The sequence below is a fragment of the Scleropages formosus genome, chromosome 3, assembly GCF_900964775.1.
Source record: "Scleropages formosus chromosome 3, fSclFor1.1, whole genome shotgun sequence".
Classification (NCBI taxonomy): domain Eukaryota; kingdom Metazoa; phylum Chordata; class Actinopteri; order Osteoglossiformes; family Osteoglossidae; genus Scleropages; species Scleropages formosus.
The window spans coordinates 38,845,939-38,865,922 of NC_041808.1; the positions used below are offsets into that span (position 1 = coordinate 38,845,939).

Here is a 19,984-nt window from a genome sequence, read left to right on the forward strand (position 1 = left end):
TGGCATGGAACAATTATCCTGAATGCCAGCTGGTTACAATACATGAAATTATAGTTTGGCAAAATGCTCGAACATCCAGGTAACATTTTGAGAAACTCCAGAAAACCCTTGTTTGAGACCTGCATATGTTGTTTATGAATGATTATGTAGCACTTGTGCATACGATGGCTTATGAAAATATTAATATCTCAGAGGAGCTACAAATGATCTTAACAGAGTAAGGCTGACGTACGCATTTGTATATGTGTGTAGTTTGTGTAAAAGCATACTATTTATGGGATTATTATACTAAAGTGTTGGAATATGGTTCAATTGTTTAAAACCATTGCAAGATTGACAGCTGATTGTCAACTCGAGAGCATGTTGGGATAGGTGGGACTCTCAAACATTTCGCCCCTGTAGCGGATGATTTGTGTGTGATCTGTGTCTTGGATGTAAGGATGCATCCAGGTCTTTCTGTGTTGAAGATGGGATAGGACTACAATGTAACCTGTATTGCGGCTCACTTGCAACCAGTTCTTTATTTACCCCTGAGGTCCTGACTGCCTGCGGCTAAATGCTCATTTGCCTTGATGCATGCTTTGAAGAGCAGCCCAACAACTTTCTATGAACATAAAGTTAGAGTACATTTGGCATAAGGACAGTCGTGGCATACTGTTACTCAAAATGTACCGCGCAGACAATCACGGACAGCAGTTGCTGATTTTCATTCTACACAGGTAATGATTGGGAATAGAAATGGATTGCCTAGTAGAAATGTTCTGCATATTTCTTCTATGATGTGCCCTTACTGAGATCACTGTTGGGCCGCCATCAGCTGTTTTTCTTCTGCATGCAAGTGCTTTTATGCCTTGTATGTAATCTATTCTTTTAAGTCGCTGTGGACAGTGGTGTCGGCCAAATAAATTGATGAATGGGTGCTGTGCCAGGTGCCGTGTTCCTGTGTGGATAAGGTTTGGTTTTTGAGACTTTGCGGTTTGACTAGTACACCGGGTGCAAAGGAGGGAAGGGGTGTGCTTGCAGGCACCGGGCTGCTCAGCTGATGTGGCAGCAGGTACTGAAGGAGGTGAGGGAAGTGCCATTTCTACTGCTGATGATGGAAATAGTACTTTTATGGTCACAGTTATGTGACCACAGAGTGGCCAGGATGTGGGGCTGTACTGCACCCAGGGGCTACTTGTAATTTCCACACTGTGCCCATCTTTATGTATGTTTTCTACATATGAATAGCTGCGCGCACAATATACACATCTGGTCACTTGCATCTTTGACTTCCGCGTGTGCAGGAAAGTGTACTGCAGAGTGTTTGTGTCTGACTGTAACCCACTTTTCCACAGTCTCTATCACGGGGAAGTAGTGCTGCAGTCCTCTTTTTTTTTTCTATATTTTTTTCCTCCCCTCCCCCCAGCATCTTCCACTGTCTTTTCCCCATCTTTATCCTCTCTCATAATTCCCTCGTCTCCCCCTGGGCAGCACAGGGTCTGTGCTGGTGGGACCTGCACACAAGCACACTCGTTTTACGAAAAGACTAATTAGAAATGCATAAGAGGCAGGCGGAAGAAAGAAAAACAGCACAGGACCTCAGAAGCTGAGAGGAGGCTGCATCTCCTGAAGGAAGGTAATAGAGTAAGTAGGTAAGAAAAATGGGGAAGCAGGTGAAGATGTATACAGAGGAGGTCTCTTTTTGAGAGGGACAGGTGCTGGTGCTAAAAAAGTTAATCTCCAAACTTTGAAATGACAGTTTTATTGGCAGAAAGTACATTTTGTCTATACGCTGGTTTCTCAACTCATGAGCACAAGTGCACCGGAAATTTGTAAGTGCAAAGTCTCTCTTAGCACTGTCACAATCAATAAAAGCTTTATACAGATGCCCCTCAATTTATTTGAGGATTATGTTCTGCAGTCTGATATAGATATTATAAACTATATAATTTAAGATTTTATTAACTTTGAAGCATATTACATGTAACATTTTTAGTAATTTAAAATTAGTTTTTTCTCCACAAGTCCCGATTCGCTGTCGACTCATCCATCCTATAAGCATTCAATGTTCCTCATTTTGTTACTGATCGCTGAAACACAAGACCAGAGCTATCAATGCTGTGGCAGGAAGTTACTTTACTAAGGTCCCCAATTCCTGTACTGTTTGTGTGCAGCATTCTAAAGTTTTAGAAAATAAGATACTGAAGAAAATGTTTAAAATAGTTAAATTGGAGGGAGGGAAGTGGGATTATGCTTTCAAGTAATGGGCGGAGTCAGTGTTTGCAGTTGAGAATATGGAAATGCATAAATCAGAAACAATACTGTGCTGCTAGTAATGTAGGAATCGGGGAAAAATACATGAATGGTTACGGATAAGTGTAGAGTATATAAGAGTATATATTTTTTTTCATGTGGCTTGGAACAGATGCGCAAACAAATTAATCTGCACAGGCACTCAGAACATCTTCTCAGTTGCCCTACCTCTCATTCGAAGGCACCTTCGCAGGTCTTCACTCTTTATCTCCTGGATGGTTATTATATTGGCTTTTTAAAAACATTTTTTTCCTGCATCACTTACATGGTTTAGAAGTTTACCCTGGGTGTTTACTGAAGTAATTCAGGCCTTTGGGACTTTGCTCGAGGGTAGGAAATCACTTCCTTTTCTGGGATTTGACCCCGCTGACCCTCGTGAGTGGCTGTTGGCAGGAGAGTTGTGCGCTGAGTGCTGCTTCTCTGCCAGGGCGTTTGCATTCAGGGCCAAGCTGAAGATCTGCTGGGAGCCGCTCGCAATTAATAGTTAAAACACCAGATTAATTAGTCAAAGCAGCAGAACTAATGTTCATACGCTTTGTTGACAAATGCTTTTAAAAAATAAACACTTGCTGATCTCCTCACCAGCTGGTCAGATGTGAAATCCCGGGACGACGTCGTAGGGACCGCTGATTTTAACTCCTGGCACCAAGACTTGTACCCCTACTTCAGCCATGTCCCACAGAGAAGGACTGGGCCCACAGGACCTAGATTCAGCTCCTGAGAGTCAAGGTTTGGAGGCTTTTGGCCATGGTGGAGCAGTGGTTACCAAAACCACATTTCTGAATTGGAGATTACAAATCTGAACCTGAAGAGACTCTACTAGAAAGTGAAGGCTGGTAACAGAAAGGTTTTCAGGATACCACGTGTGTGCTGAGCAGTGTGATGAAGAACGATGCCGTTTACACAAGACGGAAGGTGTGAGAGAAATGTCCAGCGCAAACTCCGGAGGAAGAAGGAGAGAATGGGGCTGAACTGCGTCCTCTTCCTTTGCTTTTATGGGCTATTTTTAGCGCCGCGTGTGAAAAGGAAAGGAAAGATTCATAATTGAAGGTTTTTAGGCAGTGCACATCAGACATGGTTCCACATTCATCAAGTCTTTTCAGAGCGTGAGACTTAAAACGGACCCGCTCCACAATCGACAGGAAAGAAAGAGGGCTTTTAACAAACCGGGAGCGCAAGCACATCAGAAGAGGGGGGGACAAACCCAGAGTCCATTCAGCCTTGCAACAGAGGAAGGGGGCCACAGAACCTTTTCATCCGTCAACCTCATCTCCACGGTGTAAGGCCCAGGCCTCCCCTCCGCAGAACCTCCCACTGACCTCACACTAGCACCTGCAATCCTTGGGGCTGGGAGAAGCTGGGAGGGGCTGCTGGGAGTGGTTCCTGCCTTGATTCCACCGCAGTGCCTTGACAGAACACCCCAGGCCTGGATTAGCCCTGATCCAAGGCTATGGGAGGCCGATGTGTGCCTCAGCGCTAGATCAGCTCTAATCCCGCTTGGGGGAAATCCCCCTCACTGCTTCAGCTGCCTAGCACCCTATCCCAAGTCCTTGGAGGCCTACATGCTTATCTAAGACCCAACCTGATTTGAAGCGAAGCCCTCTATTCAAGGCCACTGCCAGGGGGCGTCCCACCTAGGATCCCCAAAAACATCTCCGCCCCTGTGCCCTGCCCTCAGTGTGATCAGCAGCAGTAGGTGTTTGCTGAACTAGGAAATGCAGAACCGTTTATAGAGGAAGTTCATGCGTGTTGTCTCAGACCCCATCTCCATCGGAGTGACAGCTGGATGTTCCATGCTCCTGAACTCAACAGTGATGCTCTCCAGCCACAATGCCATTGCAGTCTGGCCCTTGATGCATGCTGGCAGTCCTGAGGTCTTATTGTCTTCTTGGGCCATCTGTGCCCATGAGTATGCTTTGCTGCAGCACTCAGAGTGCTGTACACTGTGACACTGCCTACTCTCATTTTATGCCTCATGGATACTTTTATGGAAGTTATGATACGTAACCCTCTGCAAAGGTGTATTTTTTTTTTTTTTTTTTTTGGGGGGGAAAGCAGTCGTTCTGCCTGTGGGATTTAGACCGGTTTTGTCAGAGCTTCAGGTGTTCTGCAGTCACACCAATCTCTGGCTGACCCTGAGAACGGGTTGTGCCACATTGGCTTCTGGCCAGCACTGTGGTTGATCCCTGCTCCGTCTCCCTCCAGTGAAGCAGACATCCAGGTACTTCTCAGCCCCCGTGAGTCTTTTGTCACTCCATTGGCATGCCGGCTTTGTGCCAGCTTTAACCAAAGTGTTTACGCTGCCAGTTCCCAGTCCAGTGCCAATGGAGAGGACCCTTGTCCCTGAGAGCTGCAGGAAAGGTGGTGTAATAATAAACCTGCCACTTCTCCATTGATGTTCTTCATGTTTTGGGTCTTGTAACATCATCTACCCTTACAGATATGTTGTCTCAAAAGAGGCTCACTTTCACTGTGTAAAATGCACAGACAGATGTGTGCTGTCCCAGATGGAAACCCACAAAGATGTGCCCACACCCGTGTGTCTGCTATTACACACACACACACATTTTCAGAACCGCTTGTCCCATACAGGGTCACGGGGAACCGGAGCCTACCCGGCAACACAGGGCGTAAGGCCGGAGGGGGAGGGGACACACCCAGGACGGGACGCCAGTCCGTCGCAAGGCACCCCAAGCGGGACTCGAACCCCAGACCCACTGGAGAGCAGGACTGCGGTCCAACCCACTGCGCCACCGCACCCCCCTGTGTCTGCTATTAATTTATTATTATTATCAATTCAGCCTGCTCCTGCACACAGAGCCACACACACACAGAGGACTCCCAGGGAAGTGGGGTTAATTGAATGGCATCCAGGGTGCTAATGTGTTCTAATGGCTGAGAGTCTGCAGGCCCCCAGCGGAGCCCGGAGCCGCCACTGCACAGGGCCCCAGAGAGCCAGTTAGCGCTCCACCTCCCAGCCACGATTAGTGGCTCCCCCAGCACCATTCACCACCCGCTCTGTCGCAACCCTTCTCAGTCCCGCACAGACCCCGGCCCAGAGACGCCGAAATCAATGGATGCATTTAGAGTCACTAGGAGATAAGACACGCGCAAGCCGTAACCTGGACGTGAGCCTTTCTCTCTGCAGCGATTGGCGGGAGTGGAAGCTCTTCGATGCTCAGTGCTGCCCAAACTGCTGGCGCTCAGAGTTTCTGTTTGGACTGAGAAAGAGAGACAAAATGGGGACAGAGAAAAGAGGGAGAAGACAGAGAAAGATGTGGCCTTCACAAGCTGTGCCATGGTACAGATACAGAATCTTTCCCTCTGTTTAGGGGGTTTTGCCGTTTTAACTCATCCATGATCGGTTAATTCCACTAGATGATACACCGTGCTCTGTCTCCTTTGTGGGAGGAGCCGCGGTGGTTTGGTACAAATGGGGAGGAGCGTGCACCGTATAAGGTAAATGTAGCTGTGCAAGGGTAGAACTTTGACTTTATACCAAGGAGGGCAAGGGGATTGGTGTGAACATACTACATCCTGTCTGTGGCTCTCAGGAGAAGCACATCTTTCACAGGCCCTCGCACTGTCTCTCAAAAGTGGTTTTTAAGGAGGTGTGATAACTAAGGACTGTGACAACATTTTGAAACCATAGTGATGGACATATTGCATTTAGTGCTGAATGGCTCTCAATAACTTCACCAGGGCACATGCAGTTCAAAAATCTACTCATTCATCCAGTGTGTGGCACATTTCACATTTTCAGAACCATTTGTGACTAAATGTGTGTATTTTGTCTCCTTGTTTGTTATGTGCTTTTTAGTTACTTTGCTGATGATGTGGCTTGGGAAAATGGACTGCGCTGTGTTCTTCGAACCTGCGAGAAGGCAGAGTAACGTGTCCAAGTGGTCGGTTGCGGTCGTTTGTAGTCGGTGTACGCCTGTTACGCATGTATGTGTGTTTCAAGCGTTTCACCATGTGTATACAAATGGTTATGTGTGTATGACTGTTTTTCCTATCCTGTACTTTGAGGAAACATTTTTCAAAATACTGCATTCAAGTGCATTGGCAATTGGTTTATTTAAAGCGTTAACAGTAAATGTAAAATTCCCACAAAGGTAAGAGAACTTGTTCAAACTTGTGTAGGTGCACATGCTTCTAGCCCTTCAAGCTCCTCAGTAGGGGAGCAAGCCGAAGCATCAGACTGTTTCTCGTGCTGCTGCTCACTGGAGCCCTGACTAAGCCACCCTCGAGTCCCGCTGGATATGGAGCCAAAACGTCCCGTCACTTCACATCACGTTTGGGGCTTTTGCCCTGGCTTGGTCTTGGGCAACATACAAGTGTCAGCAGCTGTTATTCAACTGGTAAACAGGGAAGAAGTAACTAGCTAATGATTGGCCCATTAAAAATGTGTTACATCTGCCTGACTCATTTAACCCCTAAAGCATGTATTTTTTCATCATGAATACACACCAGTTTTACTGCATGCTCCATCATCCATGCGGTTGTAGCCTTCTGCATGTATTTATGTGGGAGTAGGTGGAATGTGTGTGGGCTGACTTGTGTTTCTTTTTTTTTTTTTTCCCTTTTCCTCCAATGGAACAAGGAAAAAAGTGGCCCCCCCATGGTGTCATCGCCCTTAGGGCCACTGTAGGTGTCACTCATTCTCTGTGCTTGAATGCAGCCAGGCACTGGGCGTTGAACTGACAGCTTCAGGTTGCTTGGCGAATTGGGATGGCGGTCTCTGAACTGCAAAGAGCTGTGGCTCTCCAGCAGCCATGCATCATTCGCACTGCCAAGCCAGGCTAGGCAGGGTGTGATGGACATCTCGGCCGAAGAGGAAACGGCAGGGTAATGCATGAGTTTGGGTGCTGTGCAGGATGATTATATGAGTTCCTTACTTGGCAACATAGCTGGTATTCTTTGTTCTTCCTTTTCCTCATTTTCCTCTCATAATGGATAACTTGTGTCGGGACTTGATGATATGGATGCTCGGCATTGGCAGGCAGGCAGTTGCAATCGTACATGGGATGTTCATATTTCATGGGACGCACAAAGCTTATGAAAGCAATGATTGTTTGGATTTGTTCTACCAGAGAATTAAAGCAACGGAAACCCCAATTTAATACAAATACTGGCCGTCGTAATTTTACGGAACGGTCATTTAGGATAGGTATCCACTAGATGTCTAAAAAAGGTGTGCTTTTGAAGGATTGGTTTCGCACCTAAAACAAAAAACTAGTTCATAGATCAAAGTTTAATCACTGTCAAGATACAACCAGACGTTTGTTCAGTTAAGTCCATCAACAGTATAGCCAAGCTTCATCACATCTTCTCTTACCTGTAGTGGGGCTTTTGTGTAATGCTGTCGCAACTGATGTGTCAACAGTTAATCTTCTAACGGGTTAGTGCAGCACTGGTATGGGTTTTTTTCTCCACTCTCTTGTCTTGTCTTGTCTCCCAACACCTCCCACTTGGTTTCCTTAACCGCACTTCTGCACTCCTTTCGAGTACATGATCCTGGCCACCATCATCGCCAACTGCATTGTCCTGGCCCTGGAGCAGCATCTGCCTGATGGGGATAAGACCCCCATGTCTGAACGCCTGGTGAGGCCCGACTATGTCATACATATCCCACACACTAACAGATACTCACACAGTACACATGGACAGACTCTTTGACCCTTACCGGCCCAATGTTTAAACTGAGGATAAAGGAGAAGATAAATAGCTGACACTTGTTTATGTTGTTAAGTGTAGGTGTTTGCATATAATTTTTGAAAAAAGCTGTGTTTGTGTGGTCGATATGGACTTAACAAGCTTTTACCCTTCGCCTCCCCCACAGGATGACACAGAGCCCTACTTCATTGGCATTTTCTGCTTTGAATCGGGCATCAAGATCCTGGCGCTGGGCTTTGCCTTCCACAAGGGCTCATACTTGCGCAACGGCTGGAATGTTATGGACTTTGTGGTGGTGCTCACTGGGTGAGTGACAAGCTTGCTGGCACGCGTGCACACACGTGGGGAAAGGGTCACAGACACACTACACGGTCACAGTCTAACACGCAGAGTTGTGGTACATGTACATGCCGTAATACAGACAGATTCCACAAAATGTCAAACACGCCAAGACGCGCACATGCAAGAAAGCTCTGGCCTCCACTGGACAGAGGGCATGTGGCAGCGGGTGGGAGCTACCTCTGATCAGAACAGCTGCCCTGTCTACTGTCTTACCTTAACAAGCACATGGGGAGAGAGGCACGATCACAGCACCTCCACAGGGAGCAGCCGTCAGAGCAGCACCCAAATGTCACCTCCCTGTGAGAGACATGGAGACATGTTGAGGGAGGAGATGGAGGGGAGGGGGAAGGAGTGGGAACAGGAGAAGGGTCTATTAGGAGATGGAGGGAGACCAGGAGAGGAGCTGGGTGGAAGTCAGAAAAGGATGTTATAGAAGGAAGGAGAAAGGATGGACACATGGGACATGGAAGGAAGTGGGGGACATATAGAGAGGGAGAAAGGATAAATGTAAAGCTTAGGGGAACAGTGTGAGAGTGCAGGGCTGGAGGAGAGAGAAAAAGAAGTAGAGGGCGAGAAAAGGACAACAGAAGGAGAGGCCCGAGGGGCCATACGGGGAGAGTGGGGAGCGGAGGCGTGCAAGAAGACAGGGATGAAGAGACAGGGAGTGCAGGTCTCCCGCTCTCCTAACACTAAACCAGCCTGACAGCTTTGACTGCAGGGACTCCAGCTGCTGTGAGCCGCAGCTCTTTACAGTTCAGACACCGCCACTCCCCGCCGTCCCTCTCTTTCTGTCCTTCTCAGCCACCCTGAATGCTCTTCTCCCTCCTTATCGCTCAGTCTCTCCCATCTGAGAGTGTTTGGCTCGGGCGCTGCCACCTGGAGCTCATCACTTGTTTCTCTGTGCATGAGCCTATCCCACCGTCTCCCCTTCTCCTTTCCTTCATTTTGGATCGCTGCACCCCCTGAACTGCAGGTATCTACTGGGCACGAGCCCCTCGGACCAGGTACGGAGAGCCAGGTATGTCCCACTGAAGCAGCTGGGCTTGCAGGAGAGCTCGAGGCTGCCAGTGTGTGGGCTGATTGTGCAGTTAAAAGGTCTCTGCGCTTGGTTGCACACACTGCGGATAGGTGCTAAAGTGGGTCACGGAGCCAGGCACCCTGTACCCTTCAGGACAGCCCGCGACAATTCAAGCCCTCCCCTCCCAGGACCAGCCATCTTAGTTCCCTTCAGTCTCTGCGTGAGCGCTCAACCATCCTGGCAGGTGTCTGCCTGGGCCGTGTGCTGCGCTCAGCGGACTCCATTCTGCCTTGCAGGGACTAGGAGACTGCGATATGTCCGCATGTGTGCGTATGCCTGCTCACGCTGCTGGGTGAACACCCAAAGGCAGGTTACATAAATCCACTTGTGGGTCCTCGCTGATGATGCACCAGAGAAAATGCCGAAGCCTCCCTGCATTTTCCCCCTCCTTTACTCGCTGACTGCTGCGTGAGACATTGTGGTGCACCGGGTCCCCCGCCTTGGTGCCGTAATGGCATTTGGTACGGGAGCTGCCGGCCCAGGCACGCGAATCACGGCTGAAACACGTGCCGCAGCAAGCTGTATGCAGCACCCGGCCTGGAAGAAGGAGGGAAAGCTGGGTGCAGGACATGGGGAGTTGTCAGAAGGCTTCTGTTGCGAAAAGAGCGAAAGGGAGCTGGATGTAGCCGGAGCACAGAGCTGGGAGACAGTGTAGCAGGGAGGTGGGGTTGTATGGGGGCGGGGGACAAGGGGCTGGGGGCGAGAGTGGTAATGTTGCAGTGCCCGCCTGAGCGGAGTGCCACGTGATCTTGCGTGTGTTTCTCCATTCCCTGGGGCTCAGCATAGCAGGAGAGAGAGCAGAGAGATATGGCGGTAGGGGAGGGGAGGGGAGTGTTGGAACCGGTCGGAGAAGGAGGTGGTGGATTGAAACTGAGAGGGGGGGCTAGATGGAGTAAGGACAGAGGCAAGGTGGAGGGAGCTACGATGTATGGAGCTACGAGGGGACGAAGCAGGAGAGCGAGTTGGACGAGCAAGAAAGTGAGAGGGGGAGAGAGAGGAGAGGCCGAGCAAGCCAATAGGAGCAAGGGAGCTCGAGAGAAGGAGCATGTGCGTGCACTGCTGCAGTAACCTGTTTTTCACTGCTGCAGATGATCAATCATCCAGCGCAGCCTTGAGACAGCGGAACCTGTAGACTCTACAGACACATTCCCTCGCACATGCAGCGCTCTCTCTCCCTCACGTTCACGCACGCTTCCTCTTTCACACACTGACGTTCTACACATGGACACGCAGCTAATGCGTAATGCTGCGCCTACACGTCCTCCGTCTCACGCATCGCTGTTGCAGCCTTTTTCTCAAAGAGGTGCTCGCACTCGCGCAAACACGAGTCCCAGCAAACACTGGTGCTGCGTGTATGTGCGTTACAGGTATAGACTCTGTTCCAGCGCAGTTTTTCGATTGACTCGGGTGTAGATGCGCATCCGTACATACATGCGCAGAGAATCACGCAAACCCCTACGGGCGTGTGTCGGCCCACCCTCCCTAGCTCTCCTTTGTTTGCGGTGCGTGTATGGCTGATGAGCTTTTGGCTGCGGAGTTCTTTGATGAAATGATTCTGGCCCTGCGTAACACTCCCGTGCTGGTCCTTTGATTTCTATTTACAGACACCTAGGCGCTCAGACATTTGTGTAGCGTGTGTGTTAGCCCATGTTCGCTCGCAGAACACACGTTGCCTCTCGGCTTTAAACGTACAAACAAATTTCATCTAGCGTGTTCCTGGCTTGGGTTACTGTTTCTGCAAGTATTTAGTACAGACATGCTTTGCTTAACAACGGGGATACATTCTGAGAAATGTGTCGTTGGGCGATTTCGGCATCGTGCGAATATCATAGAGTGTACTTATACAAACCTAGATGGTATAACAGTCAGGGTGGCTGGTGGCATTGCAGTTGGAGTGGCTGCCTTTGGCTCTGAGCATTGCTGGTTCCATCCCTGCCTCTGGCTGTGTTTGCCCTGCAATTGTTCCTATACTTTCACCCAGTTGCGTGCCTGGCTATAGCTGTGTCCTTGTGATGGACTGGCGTCCCATCCAGGGTGTGGCCCCCACCCAGCCTTGCACGCACAGTCTCTGCGATAGGCTCTGGCTTGCCATGACCCCACTCAGGACAAGTAGTTCAATAAACTGGCTGGTTAGATGGGACAGCTGCTAGTGTAGTGGTTAGACCTGCTACCGTTGGATCCAAAAGTTGGAGGTTTGATCCCCACCTCTGGTGGTAGTACTCCTGAGTAAGGTACTTACCCTAAATTGCTCCAGTAAAATTATCCATCTGTATAAATGGGTACATAACCGTAATCTTAACATTGTAAGTTGGTTTGGAAAAAAGCACCAGCTAAATGAGCAAATGTGATGTAAAGAGCCTTGATGCAGTAAACACTAGGTTTATTATGCTGCTGCTGTCATAACACAGCATACTGTTTTAAAATAAATTCAAGTAGAAAGAGTAAACTGTAAAATAACGATAAGTACAGTATAGTAAATACATAAACCAGTCACATAGGTCTTTATTATCATTGTCAAGTATTACTGTCCATAATTGTATGTGCTATACTTTTATGACTGGCAGTGCAGTAGGTTTCTTCATACCAGCACGAACACGTAACACATTGCGATGGCTAAGATGTTACTAGTTGATAAGAGCTTTTCAGCTCCATTATAGTGTTATGAGACCACCGTCCTATATGCTGTCAGTCATCAGCAAAACATCAAGTGGCGCATTGCTGTATTTGAGAGTGATGGTAAAGTATGAGATTGGTGTGCTGGGACGAGTTGGAACCATATGCTGTGCCGAAATACACGGTCTGTTGGGTTTCTTTCACCTGCTGCCATGACACTTCATGTGTATTCTGATAGCCCCTTGGGTCTGTAGATATCCAACTGAATCTCTGTTACTGAAGTGGGAGGCCATGGGATCGGAATGGAGAAGCTGGTATTTTAAAATTGCTTCCATCTGTGAATGTTCATATTAGTTAGGTGAGGGGGCGCTGTCCATGGTGCTTATCAGTGTTCACAGCTCTAGAGCATCATTGTAGAGGCTCACGGTGCTGTAGAGCGCTTTACACAACTGTGGGGTCATTGGTCATCATTCACAGCAAGTCAGCTCTCAGAAATGACCTGTCAGCTTGGTTTATTGTAAGCGCTGCTGGGAGAGTGAGGCAGGTAGAGAAACACATCCGGCCCACAGTTAAACACACAATTACAATACATGTATCCTCTACAAAAGACTCACTTTTGTGCACGACCATGTTCAGCAAAAAAAAGAAAAAAACCTGCACCTGAAAAGTGTAGTGAGTGTCCTGAATGGTTGAGATATGAGTGCATCCCCTCTTATGTCTGGTTGGGATGTTTACTGGTCAAACTTGGTCTTGGCTGTTATTTGCAGCACACCTTAGGTAGTTACACACTGCACCCCCCCCATTCACTGTGAAGCAGTAAAAGAGATGTAAATACACATGGAGAGATGCTTTAACTAGCTCGCATCGCTTTTGCATTTTTTGTCCCGTTCTTACATTTCCTAAATTAGGAAGCTCTACAGCTGCTTAGGCACTGTATTAATCTATAAGTAGAGCACTATAATTGATTAAGTAGCATGCCGCTATTAGAAAAGATGTGGCCTGAATCAGTACTTCACTACAGCGCTGGAGATGTTGAGGAAGAGCATCATATACAGACACATACGAATGCGTTTAGATTCCAGTTCAAATTCAGACCGCGAAAGCTTACTGGCGTTAACATCCAATCTGTAAATGTCCATAAATATTTGTGAGTTTCCTACGATTTGGGCTAAGAAACATTTTTCTCCAAAAATTAAATTATTCCGCTTATGCCTGCCGTGAATGTGTTGATTCAGTAATCTCCTGTGTTGCTGGTTAGCCGTTTCTATTTTCACTGTGACAATGCAGCCTCATCTCAGAAGGGCAGCTGTGGTAAACGGAAAGCGCGTTACGAACAACCAGCAGTAAAGGTGTATGAAGCAGATATATTTATACCTCTGTGGGGTACAGATTCAGCACTTTATTAAGTAGTTTGACCCTTTTTCACATCCTCTGCATCTGCACGAGTCAGCTAAAGCATTTCTTTTGCCTCGGCCTGTTTGATTGCAATAACCCTACATGTGTAATCTGTTCTGTCAGTATCAAAATAGGATCATTGGTTGTGTTCATATCGATACTTTCCAAAACACTTTTGGCCCGACTACCACAGACTGCAGTTGTCACTGGAAATACATGCACATGAGTGTAATTTCTGTCCCCTAGCATCAGGAACCAGGGGCCAATAACCAGCACAGCAAGGTAAGTGAAGGGAAGGATAAAGGGGTAAAATTCAGTGTAAGAGGCTATTAAAAAGTACTGTGGGGGGACTGAGGATACAGCAACCACGTGAGTGTTTCAGAATGATGGGAAGAATTGCATGCGTGGAAGTGTGTGAGAGAGTGGGAAGGGCCTCAGCTTCCAGGCAGTCAGCTGAATGTGTCCCTTCTGCTGAGATCAGCAGTAGAGGTTGAAGAGCAGTGGGGAGAGGCGTAGGGGAGGGCCATTCAAGATGGAGGCAGAGAGCGAGAGAGATGCAGGGAGCGAAGCTGGGGGATGGTGACGGCTGGAGGCCACAGGCAAGTGTGATATCTCAGTTCAGGCCTTTATCTTTATCCCTCTCCCTCCAAGCTATGGGCTCTCTCAGCGAATGAAGCAGTCACCTTTGTGTTCTGTCATCAGCTCTTCCTTAGTCTGCTGGCCTGGGACAGAATAATCTGTCTTCAGCGATGGACAGAAACGGACAGCAAGTGCCATGTTCCTAATCCCCCTTCTCTTAAAGACATGTGTAATTAGACCTAATGTCACCCAACCATCACCTTGTATGTTTGTTTGCTAATTTCGTCATTTGTTCATTCATTCTCTTGCACATAAAAATGCAGAGCAACCAATTACCTTTTACTGTGCCCTTCACGCATGAGTGTATGTGAAGGACGTGCGCTCCTTGTTCATTTATGCATACAATGACACACATTTTATTCTGCTGCAGAGAGAGCTTGCAAGTACACATTGTTCAGTTTAACCGTATAGCTGTTGAGTGCATTGTGCCTGCATGTGCTCAACTTTTTATTGTACAGTTTAGTAAAGTGGAGTGAATAGCCTTTGTGGAGTTTGCATGCTTATTGGTGTTCATTTGGGTTTTCTCCTGATGCTCTGGTTTCCTCTCACAGTCCAAAGACTTACTTTTACAGGTGATTGTTTGACGCTGTACTACCCATAGTGTGCCTATGCGGAAGTAAATGAGTGTGGCGTCCCATTGAGACCAGCTAAATGTTGTCACTAGTCCACCACTTTCCCTTTCGGATGGCAATTACAGAAAGCAAGGGACGTGCTGAAGTAAGGCAAATTAAAACAGCACCCTCTACTGCTGTTTTATCAAAGTCCCAGAGCAGTGACCAGTTCAAGATGATCTTTTAATGAAGCAATGTTTTCTTGCCCTGTAATGTAAAGCTAAACTCATAATAAAAGTGATAAAACTTTTGTACCACGCTAGTAATGAATCATAGGCCTTATGTATAATCTTTATGATTCAGTTGAACATACTAAGAATAAGGAAGCTCCTTTGTCACATTTCCTATTTGTGTTTCCATTTTTTTACTATTGTTGGGTTACCTGGCTGAACCTCCACCTCCGTTCACAAAAGCGAACAACTTGTAATCGTTGACTTTTTGTAAATATCAGAAAATTTCGCAAATCAAAGCACGGTTGACGTATTCAACCGATTTGTGTTCTCAGTATGTATAGTGGTTAAATGACAGTACGTTTAATCATTTACCAGATGCTTTTCTCCAAAGCGACGTACATCTCAAAGAAAATACGTATTCATTACATTAGCAGAAAGACACTTAGATGCAGATGTGTAATTAAGTAAAGCTAGTTTGTTTCTTGCCACCATATAAATAAATATACATCACATGAGTAGCTGTATAAAACTTTATCTGAATATCGACAATTCCTTCCTCGTAATTTTTTAAAAATATAAACGTTACATCACGTTACAGGAGTAGCTGCGTGAAGGCTTATCCGTTAACAGGCATGATCTCAAAGTTTTAGTGCATGAACATTTACACCTTACATCAACTTGGATGATGGGCAAAGTGAGTATATAAGAGGTGAGTTTTAAGACCCTTTTCAAATGCGGACAGAGATTCAGCAGTTCTGAGTGAGAGGGGGGACATCGTCCCACCACAACAGAACCAGTACCGAGAACCTCCGTGCTTTATCTTAAGTGCGTGAGGACCATGAATAGGGCAGATGTTGAGGAGCGTAGTGGTCTAGTTTGGGTGTAGCTGCTGATTGAGTCTCGGCGATATCTGGGAGCAGTTCCGTTGATGCATATTAATGCATAATACTTTATAAATACAAATTATATAATACATGGGAATCAATAGTTTTAAACACGATATTTTTCTGTCATCGTAATGTCAATGAGTTTATGAATTGAATGCTGTAAGTGTCCTATGGATGTGCAGTTCAAGGTGTCTTGAAACAATAGCTTTCTTATTGTAGGAGTAGAGTGCTCTGAGCCCTGGCACACTGCAGCTGAACGAAGGAGATTGTCCCACCTGTTCGATGCCAGCTCGAGTTCTGGTGCTTCTTTCCCCACTACAGCTTGGGTCAAGATGCTTGAGGTGCTGAGTGAGATAACACACATGGAAAAGATAAAGGCTGGCAGATTGTGATGACTTGCAGATGCTCTTCTATTACTCCAGGAATTTAATTTTTTTTTTGAGGCCTCCACTTGTTTGGCAATTTTACAAGCACTGACAGTGGACATGGATACCACAACAGAAGTGAAGTACTCATTAAACTCTCATTTAAATATTTTATGTGTTGTTTTTTTTTTTTCTCTTCACTGAGACACTAGGGAGTGTTTATGTATTTGGGACAGCATGTGTGACCGAATTCACTCCAAGTAAGTGAACACCCCACAAGGGCAATTTTAGTAAACTGTTTATTCCAGGATACACACATACGGACCAGAAACAATCAGCACCAGTAAAAACATACGAATTCCCCCACGGTTAACATACGGGTTCAGGTTACTGTTCTGACATGGTACAGGCACTGCTTGCCTGCGATGGCATGAACTCAATGAGTATATTTATTAGCGTGCCGGTCAGTGTGTAAGTGGTGAAAACCCACAGGTAATTCATGTGACCCAGTTTCCAGCAGGCATGCGTATATATGAATATGAGGGCTCCTCGCCATTTGATGGTGAGACTGCACCATTTCATATGCAGCAGGACATGTGCATTTGTCTTTTTCGTTTTATTCTCCACGTGATACTGCGTTGTTTCAGAGAATGGAAAAGATTCCAAAAATCTTTATGAAAAAAAAACAAAAATCAATCAAAAAGTGCCTTTCCCTGAGTCTTGTTAGTAGCAGTGATGCCAAGATTCTATCAATGAGAAAAGGGTCCTGTTGCCATGGAAACAGTTATGAATGAGAAGAGGCCTGTAACCGTGGAAACTGTGTGAATGAGGAATGGTTTGTTGCCATGGAGATGCTGTGAATGGGAAGACACCTAGTGGTCTATTGCTGTTGAGAGAGGGACTTCAGTCATCATAATCATCATCATCATTGTGATCTTCCAAGTGAAAATCGCAGTAAACATCTGTAATTGGAATGAGTCAACTTAGGTTCAGTGCAGAGACACCACCTCCCTCAACGTGACTCTGCCTCCTGCTCCCACACATTTAGTACCCCCCCTTCACAACTCCACTCAGGGCAGGATGAGAGGAAGAACCCCCCCCCCCCCCTTGGGGCTCCTATAGGAGAGAGGCCAAAGCTGCCCTTGGTCTCTCTCCTGTAAGAGCTCCATTTTTGAAAAATTGTTTGAACAAGGAATAATACAAACTGGCATGTGCACTTTACACACATACATATACAGACAGTGAAAGAGAGATTTGATTTTTTAAAAATGCCAAAAACAACACTATTCAAGGTATAAATTCATTAATGGAAGGTTTTGTAAATTGCGTCTGAATTATGCCACATTAGTCAACTTTAGCTGCCATTACAGTTCAGAAAATCCGCTTAAACCAAGAACCACGGCTGACACTGAGCTGAAAGTGAGCTTATTTGATATAATCTTTGCATGGTACACTTAGAAAGCACATTATGTGTTTTCTTGCAATCAATACCATTTCAACAAAAATACCACCTGTATGTTAAACAAGTATTAAATGAGGAACCTTCCAATATATTAACTACAATAAACCATTGCAAAAATATTAATTTTGTGAAATAAATGTTTACAATGACATGACCTTTGAGAAATTTAACCTGGAAGAAATGAAATCAGCTACTCCGTTAAGATATGCATAGGTAGATATGGACGTCTAAACGCACAGAGATGTCATCCATGGAGAGAGAGACAAGCAGGCGTGTTTGCACGCGCACACACACACACACACACACACACACACACACACACACATATATACACGTTTGGCTCTATCTGCCACTTCCTCTTGGTGCGAGCCCTGTGTTTCGGCAAGAGATTGGCAGGTGTGTCCCAGCAGAGATTGCCACTGTCATCACTCTGCAAACACTTCATCTTTCAGCGTGAATTCTTCACTTTAACCCCTCCATCATACCTGGCCGTCGCCTGCCTCCCCTGAGCTCTTCCACCAAACCTTCTATGAGACAAATGCTCCATCTGATACCTCCCAGAATAATGAACATAGTTCCAATATTGCCTCAATGTTACATGCGCCTGTGAACAGTTAATGTCCTTTCTGCAGTACAGCACCGCTATCTCAGATGCCTCCATCTAATTTAAAAGTCATCTCTCCCAGACTCACTTCGCCCAAGATGTAAGTTCATTTAAGGTATAAATGTTCATGCCCGTAAGTTGTACATGTTCATGATCATGCTCGGATCAGTCCGTCAAAGAGCCACTCCTGTGATGTTACATCAATGTTTATATGTATCTCAAAAAAAAAAAAACTACTAGGAAGGTGATTAGGAATCGCCGATATTCTGGTAAAGTTTTATGCAGCTACTTGTGTGATGAATATTGGTTCATATGGTGGAAAGAAACTAACTGTACTTAATCACACATCTGCAGCTATGTCTCTTACTCCTAATGTAATACACAAATTGTATTTTCTATGAGATGTACGTCGCTTTGGAGAAAAGCATCTGCTAAATGAATACACACACACACACCGTCAGAACCGCTTGTCCCATACAGGGTCGCGGGGAACCGGAGCCTACCCGGCAACACAGGGCGTAAGGCCGGAGGGGGAGGGGACACACCCAGGACGGGACGCCAGTCCATCGCAAGGCACCCCAAGCGGGACTCGAACCCCAGACCCACTGGAGAGCAGGACTGTGGTCCAACCCACTGCACCACCGCGCCACCGCGCCCCCTGGGGCTAAATGAATACATGTAAATGTAATTTCAATATTACAACACTACTACCTCATATCTTCCGGAACATTCAGAGTACTTTCCATGCTGTGCACTATGCGACTTCTCTAAATATCTCCTGTGGCTTCTCTTACCCCGAATGTTAGTCCGTTTTCATTGAGCCACTTCATACTTTGACCTTCCTACTCCCCACTTTACTGAAGTCCTGTATTTATTAAAAGAAGGCCACTCATACTGATCCACATGACGACAAGACCCACCGAACTCACCCCACTGTCTGCCTGCAGGCAAACCTCCTCCCACTTTCTAAAAAAGTAAATTAAAGCAAAGAGCCAGCCTCCCTGCCATCATATTTCTTGATATATTTTGCTCTATTTTCTTTGTCACCCATTGAGAGTCTGGCTCCAGCACCTGTCTGACGCTGACTCACTGTCCCGCTCCTTTGCGGTCACAATGGGCGCACAGCTTATTGTTTGCTGTGCTGCTGAAAGAACTATGCAGTGGGAGGTGCCCCGCAAGTCTTGCTCGTCCTCTTCACATCATATACCCCAGCTGAGTGTCAAATCCTTGTCATGCCCTTGGGATTAAGGAGACGTTAAAACTAGGCAGGTGACTGGTAGGAATTACTTGTCTTCAAACTTTTGGTTGCTGTCCTTCTCTCAAGACATCGAAGCCACAACCCAGTCCTGCAGATACATCTTGCATAACGTCCGCAGAATCTACCGCTGTCACAACAAACTCTACACAACTCCTGATCCAGGCCATGGTGAATATCTCGCCTGGTCTACTGCTATGCTTTTCTGACTGGACTTCAAGCCTCTGCAATCAAATCCCTACAGCTGATACAGAATTCTGCTGCAGGAGTTGTTTGACCTGCCGGAGTCTACCAATCCCCCCCTGCCTCGCCCCCGTCTCTCTCTGTTGGCTTCCTGTAGCTGACCGTATCAAGTTCAAGACTCTGGTTACAGTCTATAAGACCATCAGTAGATCTGCCCCCCACTATCTACCTGATCACTTGCTGTACTCCAACCAGACTGCTATGCTCCTCTTTCTTCAGCCACTTGGTGGTCCTACACAAAGAGGACCAAAATCAAAAGCGCAAAGGTTTTTGGTTCTAATGTGGTGAAATACCCCCCCGCAACTCGGAACTACTGAATCTCTCTCAACATTCAAAAAGAGCCTCA

General features: G+C 46.5%; 1 protein-coding gene across 17 annotated transcripts in view; it reads left to right on the forward strand.

Moving 5' to 3' along the window:
• The window catches only part of LOC108930696 (voltage-dependent P/Q-type calcium channel subunit alpha-1A-like), a 102,143-nt gene that overhangs the window by 13,563 nt on the left and 68,596 nt on the right, over positions 1–19,984 (forward strand). For all 17 annotated transcript variants that reach the window (XM_029250335.1, XM_029250341.1, XM_029250348.1 and 14 more), the window contains exons 2-3: positions 7,794–7,899; positions 8,138–8,277. In XM_029250335.1, coding sequence (XP_029106168.1) covers positions 7,794–7,899; positions 8,138–8,277 — 246 coding nt within the window. The remainder of the gene's footprint in view (positions 1–7,793; positions 7,900–8,137; positions 8,278–19,984) is intronic.